The sequence below is a fragment of the Aythya ferina genome, assembly GCF_964211825.1.
Source record: "Aythya ferina genome assembly, chromosome: 9".
In the NCBI taxonomy this organism is placed as follows: Eukaryota; Metazoa; Chordata; class Aves; order Anseriformes; family Anatidae; genus Aythya; species Aythya ferina.
This window is the reverse complement of record NC_140305.1, coordinates 13,524,500-13,533,105: the sequence shown is the minus strand read 5'-3', so window position 1 is coordinate 13,533,105 and position 8,606 is coordinate 13,524,500. Positions and strand designations below refer to the sequence as shown.

General features: G+C 48.0%; 1 protein-coding gene across 1 annotated transcript; it reads left to right on the top strand.

Moving 5' to 3' along the window:
• The first annotated feature begins 24 nt into the window (after window positions 1-24).
• Window positions 25-8,589, top strand: D2HGDH (D-2-hydroxyglutarate dehydrogenase). Its single transcript, XM_084529675.1, has 9 exons — window positions 25-498; window positions 742-799; window positions 1,644-1,783; window positions 2,457-2,650; window positions 3,556-3,724; window positions 4,291-4,434; window positions 4,893-5,035; window positions 5,575-5,740; window positions 7,047-8,589. Exons 1-9 carry the CDS (start codon window positions 171-173, stop codon window positions 7,304-7,306), a joined length of 1,602 nt encoding a protein of 533 aa, XP_084385801.1. The 5' UTR covers window positions 25-170; the 3' UTR covers window positions 7,307-8,589.
• The last annotated feature ends 17 nt before the right edge of the window (window positions 8,590-8,606 follow it).

Sequence of the window (8,606 nt, the reverse complement as noted above, 5' to 3'; positions counted from 1 at the left end):
CTGCCCCGTGAGGCGCTGAGGGGACCGCGAGCAGCGCCCGGGCCGGGGGGAGCCGTTCGCTGAAGCTCGGGCTCGGCCGGGCGGCTCCGGGGCCGGACACCCGCTCTCTGCCGCCTCCGGAGGCCTGAACCCGAGCGGGAGCCCGGCCTCCCCTCGCCCCAGGGGCGGCCATGGCGTGGCTGCGCCCCTGCTGGCCCCGCTGCGCCGCGCTAAGATGGCGGCCGGGCGGCGCTGCCTGGGCGCCACAGCCGGGGAAGGCGCCCGGGGTGGCCCCGAGGGGGCCGCGGCTTCCTCATGGCGGCCGCGGGCTCCGCACGGCCTCGGCCGGCCTCGGGGAGGTGCCGCTGACCAGCGAGCGCTACCGCGTGCGGCGCCTGCCCTTCTCCCGCCTCGGCCCCCGGGACGTGGCGTTCTTCCAGCGCCTGCTGCCGGGCAGAGCCCTGACGGAGCCGGAGGCGCTGGAGCCCTGTAACGTGGACTGGCTGCGGTCGGTCCGAGGTAAGGGGCCGCCCTTCACAATTCAGGGAGACGTTTCCCGGCGTCCACGCCGACAGCCAGGTCCGTGGGCAGGTGCGAAGCACTTCAAGGGAAGGCCCGCTGTTAAAAACGTTTGGTTTAAAATCATTAAAGTGTCTGCCTCAGGGAGGAGTGCTGCCATCTCCTGCATCCCTTGCCACTTTGTCCTTTCCGATCTCCATGCAGCAGGTGACTTGCCACAAGCACCCCTTGCTTTCGTTGCAGGCTGTAGCAAGCTGTTGCTGAAGCCGCAGACGGCAGCGGAGGTGTCCCAAGTTCTCAGGTAACGCCTGCCTTTTGTACGAAATTGTCAAAATTTGGACATTTTACCAGCCCTCGACATGAGCAGCTATGTTGAAGGGGCTCAGGGAGAGGCCCACAGAAAAAGGGAAAAGAAGCTTTTTGGGTCCAGTGAAGCGGTGGCAGTGCTGCCCTAGTTCAGACATGCAAGGGCAGGGGCAGTTGAGCATCAGTCTGTGGGGTGCTGTTCGGCTGGAGAGCCACAGGCTGCAGGGAGCTGCTCACCTGCTCCTGGCTCTTGCAACAAAAGTACAGAGCTTGGGACTTCCAAATAGCTGCTGGTGCCGTGCAGCTTGTGCCATCCATTGCCCTTGAACTCTGGCGAGCTGGCAGAGGTTGTGCTGGGTGGCACTTCGTGCTGGAGGGTGGAGCAGCTGAGGCAGAGATGCACAGACTTCATTGCCCACGGGACATTTCTTTCCTGAGAGGAGGAGGAGGGTGGTAATGTCTTAAACTGCTGCCAGAGATCGTCTGTCAGAACCCTCTGGGGAAGCTGTTAGCAGAGACTGCTGAATAAATGTATAAACAGAGAGAGGTGTGCTTTCCAAATACTGCATGGCAGATCTGGGGCTGTTTGAGGGGATGACCCCAAGTGTTCATTCCTTCGCACAGGGCTGGAGTGAGGGGAGAGAGGAGCTGTGCTTTCCCACATTTGTAATGAAACTGCCCCTCTTTATCCATTTAGTCTTTAGATGGAGCACTGCTGAATTTTAAGGAGCATTGAGCACTCCCACAGCAAGACCTATTCATGGGGAAGTGAAACTTTTCTGATAGACTGGATTATGGCCTTCAGTGATGTAAGACTTGAGAAACCTGCTTCCTTCCAGGTACTGCTCGGAGAGGAACCTGGCAGTGAACCCGCAGGGGGGTAACACGGGCCTTGTCGGGGGCAGCGTTCCTGTCTTCGATGAGATCATTCTCTCCACCGCTCTCATGAACCGGATCATCAGCTTTGACACCGTGTCTGGTAAATATTGTAGGCACGTGGTGCACGGAAACGAGCCCCTGGCTTTAGCCTGGACATTCTTCTGGGAGCTGTAACTGCAGCATCGGCAAGGTTCAGCCCAGCAGCATCGTAAGGGACATCAGAGATTTGTTTCCTCCAGGTTCCTGCTGCTGATGTAATCATTAGTTGTTAACAGTAATAGATGTAATAAAACATCTGGTGGCGGAAAGAGGAGGAAAGAGAGCAGAAAAGCATGTATATCCTGTTTGCTAAAGGAGAAACCCATCGGGGGGAGAATGGTGGTGGTAAAGGAGGCGTGTGAGAGCCACACTAACAGATAAGGGAGGAATGGGGAAAACTTGCAGGATGTTTGGGTTTGGAAAGTTAGGAACTAGGCTGCTTTGAGTATTTCAGTTGTTAAAGACAGCAAGAAGGGGAACACTGGGCAGAAATAGTCTTAATGTCACTGAATTTCATGTGTCCAGAGCTGGGCATGATCAGATGTTAAGACAATGGCAAAACTCCCCTGGGATTGAGGAGGGGTAGGACAGTGCCCTGTAGCAAGCACAGGATTCTTGCTAGTTCAAATTGAACCTCAGAAAATTTTGGAGGAAGCAGTGGTTGCACCTGCTGATGCTTGTCCTGCCTCTTCAGGAGCCCCTTCTTCCTGGGCATCAGCTTGTTTCTGTTCCAGGAATCCTCGTGTGCCAAGCTGGCTGCGTCTTAGAGAGACTCAACGAGTACTTGGAGCAGCAGGGGTTTATCATGCCGCTTGACTTGGGAGCGAAAGGGAGCTGCCACATCGGAGGTAACGTGGCCACAAATGCTGGAGGCTTGCGGCTCCTGAGGTACGGCTCCCTCCGAGGGACCGTGCTAGGACTGGAAGTGGTAAGGCGAGGAGCCAGCAGCTCCCTCTGTGTTTGCACCTCTCCCTCTCCCCTGCTTCCTGCTGTTGTAGCTCTCGGCTCTCTGCTGCATAGACAAAAGCTCCTCTTCAGGCTCACACTCCTCACCGTTCCTTTTGGGAAGGGCCAACAAGTGCCTTCGTGCATGTAGCATCTGGTACTGCTGCCGGAGCTTCCAGCTTCCTCCTCTGTCCTTACCAACAGAAGCAGTGAGGGATGATGTTCTTATCTAGAGAAACAAAAAGGAGGTAGGGAGAGGTTTGGTGGTCCTGTTACCTGCGTCAGGTTGGTTCCTCTGTGCAGTGGTGGGTCTCTGGAGCGCTCTGCTAAGTCCATCCTGCCACGTGCTCTGTTGACTGCTCATCCAGTTTTCAATAGAGCCATCCACTTTGTGTTTTTTTTGACTGCTGGCTTTGTCCTAGAGTCCTTCCTGTTCCTCAGCTTGCTTCTGCCTGTGCCTCTGTGTGTAAAGGCTGGCATTTGTGATTCTAGAAGATTTATGGTGTTGGAGGGAGAGATCTAATAGAAAATAAATTGAACAATGGGATCTAGGGCTGCAAAGAATGGCTGATCTTGTGCACCACTGGTGAGAAAAGTAGAACAAGCTCAGGCTTCTGTTATTTTAGAACATGTGTAAACAGCACCATTAAAAAAAAACAAACAAACCACAAAACAGAGGTAGGAAAGTTTGTGGGAAGATTCAGGTAGGATATAGAGGGTAAGAAGAACGGAGAGAGCTGGAAACAAGGAACAGTGACAAGACTGGGAACGTCCTGCAGTTGGTATCTGCTCATGAAGGCTGGTGGTAGCCTTTCACCAGGTTGGTAGCAGACAAGCTTTTTGCAGCACATTTCTGTGTAGGTGCATGGCATCTCCGTGTCCTCACAGGTGCTGGCAGATGGCACAGTCCTGGACTGCTTGGCGTCTCTGCGCAAAGACAACACTGGCTACGATCTGAAGCAGCTTTTCATCGGATCTGAGGGGACCTTGGGAGTTATCACGGCTGTCTCCATACTCTGCCCTCAGAAGCCGAAGGCTGTGAATCTGGCATTCCTAGGTAGGAAGTGATATTAATGACTTCACACCTGGATTCCTAGGCGGGGAAGGGAACAGTAATTATGAGAAGAAAGCACTGGTTAGCCTGCTAGCTACTCAGACAGCACGCTTGTAACAGATGTGGCCTGGAAAGCAGGGAGCTGAACTCCTGGGGTGAGGGGAAGGAAGAGTAGGCTCCAAGCCCTGACAAACCTGTGCAGTAGACCCCGAAATTTGCCTGGACTGTCATAATGGCCTTTAAATTCATCCTGGGTTGCCTTCTTGCTGAGTGCTGAGAAGTGAGGGTTGGGTCAGACATTTTGCTGTGAACTGTCTTAGGATGTTGAGGAGGTCCTTGCCACAGCAAAGACCAGTTGCTCTCTCCTCCTGTTGTTCTGCTCTTACAACTGTCCCAGCTCAAACCATCAGAGGAACTAACAGGGATCATGTGGGATCCAAACCCACACAAGGTTCAGCTTTCCTAGAACTGGGAAAAGTGACTTGAAACCTGGTAGAATTTTAAAAACTGTTGATGAGGTTTTGAGGGGTTGCTTTTGTTTCTTATTCCTCTTTGTCATCTGTCTGAAGGGTGTCAGAATTTCTCTCAGGTTCTGGAAACCTTTACAACCTGCAGAGCCATGCTGGGAGAGATCCTGTCTGCCTATGAGTTCATGGATGAGAAGTGCATGGAACTGGTTGAGAAACATCTCAAGCTATCCTGCCCAGTAAGAGGTACCAGAGCTGATAACTCTCTGTCTAAAGAAGAGATACAGATAGTGTCATTTGGGCTGCAGAATGAGACATTATGCTGCTTGGGCATTTTTAGCCCAGTTTACATGTGTATGTCAATGAGTGACTCTGTGTGTCCCTTAATTTTTGTACCCGGTGTTCAATTCCAAATACACTCGGTAAAAGTCTTTAAATATATGACTTTTTAGTTCTACCAGTTCCCCCAAAACTGCTAGTTTTGTGAACAGCAGTGGCTAGATAGAGGATAGAACATGGAAGTGAAGTGCCTTCCAGATAAGATTGCCACTTGAGCTGCACTCCTGTCTGGCACAAGAGATTCTGGGCTGAAAAGAAACCTTATAAAACGTATCAGGTTTGGGAAAAGATCCAGAATCTGCACTAAACTCCTGTGCTTACAGCACAGAAGAGCATCTGCTTATTTTATGCTTTTTGACTTTCAGACAGCCATTTTTATGTTTTAATTGAAACTTCGGGCTCTAACTCAACCCATGATGAAGAAAAATTGAACAGCTTCCTAGAACAGGCCATGACTTCTGGATTAGTCACTGATGGAACTGTGGCAACAGATGATAAGAAGATAAAGGTAAGTCATCATTTCCTCCTGCACAAATCCACTTGGAATGGTTCTGTCCTTGAAACTACATTTTTTATAAGGGAGTGTTTGTCTTGTTTGATGTTTGAAATAAACATGACTGAATGACCTGGTAGCTTATTTGGGATATTGATTAAGAATGCTATGAGAATAGTTCCTACTGCTGCCTCTTCCCTGAAGGCTGAGTGGCCTTATGGGAAGTTTTCAGTGGATGTTTTCTCTTTTAAAAACATCAGGTTAATAAATTATGTCTATCAGTAGGACTTAGGCAGCTTTGGAGAGAATGCCTGTGGCTGTGACACTTGTTCTTTTCTAACTGGGGTACTGTCAAGCTTAAAGGGTCGGTGTATCACTTCACCATACAGTGCTGCCAAGAAAGCATTAGTACTGTCTCCTATGAGGCATAGGATACCGAGGGAAGTGTTGATGTTACATGCAAAGAATCAAAGCTTTTCTTCCCTCCGTGCCACAAAACATCGAACACAAGAGGAACTTGGCTGATCAGGATTCCTTCGATCTTTGTTCATCAGATGCTGTGGAGCCTCCGGGAGAGGATCACAGAGGCTCTCACTCATGACGGCTGCATTTACAAATACGACATCTCCCTGCCTGTGGGGAAGCTGTATGATCTCGTGACTGACATGAGGGCTCGGCTGGGCCAGAGTGCCAAAAATGTGGTGGGCTACGGCCACTTGGGTAAGTGCAGGTGCTGGGAAAGGGGGAAAGGAGGTGGTTTCTTCTGTGTGCTCCACATTTTGCTGTGCACTTCCTACGAGCTCCTAAAAGTTGGTTTTAGGTTGCTGGGAGGCAAAGACTAAATAGCTGAGAGCTATCAGAGGAGGAGGATGTGTAAGGATGTGTAAGGATCTTCACTGCCTTCAGCCTGTTCCATATATTACTGACAGGTGTGACTGGGCAGCGTAACCATTAGCCACTCAGCTACTGTCAACTGGCTGTTTGTATCTTCTTGCTGTGTACTTTCTGTTTAATTATCTAGGTTATTTAATTGGACCATCGGTGTGATTAATGTACTTAGACACTTTTGGCAGATAAACACCTTCCTGTCCAAAGTGATTAGTCATATTGGCGATCAGTTATGTCTGAGCCATTAGCTTTTCAAATGAGAGTGATAAAATTAGTGCACAAAATTAGTGAACCATCCCTTCAGCTCGTACATTTGTCAGAATGCTTTGAAACTGTTTTGATTTTACATACTCCAGACAGGTAAATTGTTAGCAAAGCTGTTCTGTTTCCAAACCCATACCCCCCAAAAAAAGAACAGAACAACAAACAAACAAAAATGTTCTTCAGCATGCTTGATTTGAAATGATTTGAAAGACAAATTTTTGTAATAATGGCTGCACTTGGTAACTGTCGGCATTGAGGATTAAGCTGTGTACTATGAAGATTTGCTGAAGTGCAGGAAGAGGTTCCAGAGTGAGAATGAGTTTGTTTTTTATTTTCTTTCTTTGTGTGTTTATAATACCCAGCTACTATGAGCTTAATTAAGTATCATCACACGCAACACCAACGGAGAAAGGAAATGCTCTGCTTTCTTTGTTTCTGTTGACACAGTGCCAAAGTGCCCTTAGAACACTGCACAAGTATAATAGGGAGAGATGCAGTAATGAAGGACTGTACGGAAATTCAAGCATCGTTAGGCAGTACTGCTGGGGAAGTCTTCAGCATGCCATCTGAGTGCAGGGAGAATAATTAATGCAGCACCGTTGTTGGAATGTTAAAATCTTGGAAGTGGGAATTTGAGACTTGCTTAACTTGGAACACTTCCTCAAAGATTGTACTAAAAAGATCCTATTTGAATTACTTGCACACGGAGAGGCCGCATGTTTGTTGACGGACTGTTCGCTTCCTTCTAGAAGGAAGTGTTCAGTGAATAAGAAAGGCACTGTTGTTTGAGTACAGGGATGAAACAGCAATGATTCTTCATTGCAGATCTACAGAGTTTTTCTTACAGACTCACCTCTGCGATGTTTTCTTCCAGGAGATGGAAACTTGCACTTGAACATCACAGCAGAATCCTACAGCCATTCCCTGCTGGATGCCATTGAACCATTTGTGTATGAGTGGACTGCAAGATATAATGGCAGTATCAGTGCCGAGCACGGATTGGGCTTCAAGAAAAAGCAGTTCATTCAGTACAGCAAACCCAGCGAGGCAATCTTTCTAATGCAGCGCTTCAAAGCCATGTTAGACCCCAAAGGGATCCTCAATCCATATAAGACACTGCCCTCCAGCTCCTGAAGCAACATGTTCTGAAAAGCAAGCAGTTGCCATCACGAGAGGATGACATCTCGATAACTGTCCTTTAACACCAAACTGAGAGATCAAGCAAGCATGTAGAATGCTCTTTGGCTTATTTTCTTAGTGTGATGGAACAAGTAAAGGAATGTGGTTCCTCTTTTCAGGGGTGTCTGCTCTTTCTGAAGAAGAGCACCTTACGGGTTTTCACTGTGTAGGCTTTCTGTTTAATCTGAACACTGAAATGAAAGATACAGATTTTTTTTTAATCTCACCTGCTTTTTCTACCATGGGTGTGATGTTTAGCGTTGGCAGTAGAACACTTACTCCTTACGTATCTCAAGCTCTGGTGATCGCTGTTTTTCTTTCCGTTCTGTTTTGTTTACTGCATGCATTCTGCAGCCAAACAGTGAGATCAAAAAAAGTCCGTTGACTTTCTCTATCATCTGCGTAATAACCTTATTGAGGTACAACTGTGCAATCAGAAGTCACGCCTCGTAAATCCTGTATCAAGCACCACTTTTCAGAAGGGAGGGACCTTTGGAGTTTTATATTGCCTTTGTCTGAAATTACCTGCCAAATTATGAAAGTAGAATTGTTTGTTTAAAACAGAACATATTTACCACCATTCTCACTTACCTTGCTGAGGTTGGTAGGGTGGAATCCGGGTTCACGGCATGTGGCTAGCACCAGAGCCTGCTGGTAGCAGCAGTGCCCTTGCTAGTGCGTAGCATTTGGGGGTTCCTTACGGCATGAGACCTGCATGCACATGGGGCTGAACATCAAGAGGCAGGCCTATGTGGGGAGGACTCAGAGATACCTGACAAGTGCCATTCACATCATTACGGCACAAAAGGCGGGAGGCAGAAGTGGCATGATGTGCAAAATGACCATGCAGGGGCAGAGCTGTGTGGGCTGTAGATCTTGCCACAGGAGTGTGTTCTGTTGTTTGACTTAGTACAATGCCATCTCCCCTGTTTCAGGACAAACAACTTTAAACCTTACATAGAATCAGTAAAAACTATTACTACTCACATAGAAGCGGTAAAAACTATTCATCAGGATTTTTGATTGTGATTACTCATGTTACTGTGAGTATCTGTGAACTATTGTAACTTAAAAATTGATGTTAATACTGTCTCTAAGCAGTACTCTTCTAATAAAGATTTCTTCACATTTTGAAGCTCTTAGCATTATGTTAGAATTGTAATGAAACTGAGTTTTGATCCTGTTTTAATAAAAGAAACAATTCAAAAGACACTAAAAAAAGCCATACGTTCATTCCCTGTGGGCTGTGATAGTG

Bases quoted from the DNA above. Each gene is read 5' to 3' on its own strand.
- D2HGDH (XM_084529675.1), top strand. From the start codon at position 171: ATGGCGTGGCTGCGCCCCTGCTGGCCCCGCTGCGCCGCGCTAAGATGG. The intron at 3,725-4,290 runs GTAGGAAGTGAT...ATCTGTCTGAAG, and splicing joins TGTGAATCTGGCATTCCTAG to GGTGTCAGAATTTCTCTCAG. The intron at 5,741-7,046 runs GTAAGTGCAGGT...GTTTTCTTCCAG, and splicing joins GGTGGGCTACGGCCACTTGG to GAGATGGAAACTTGCACTTG.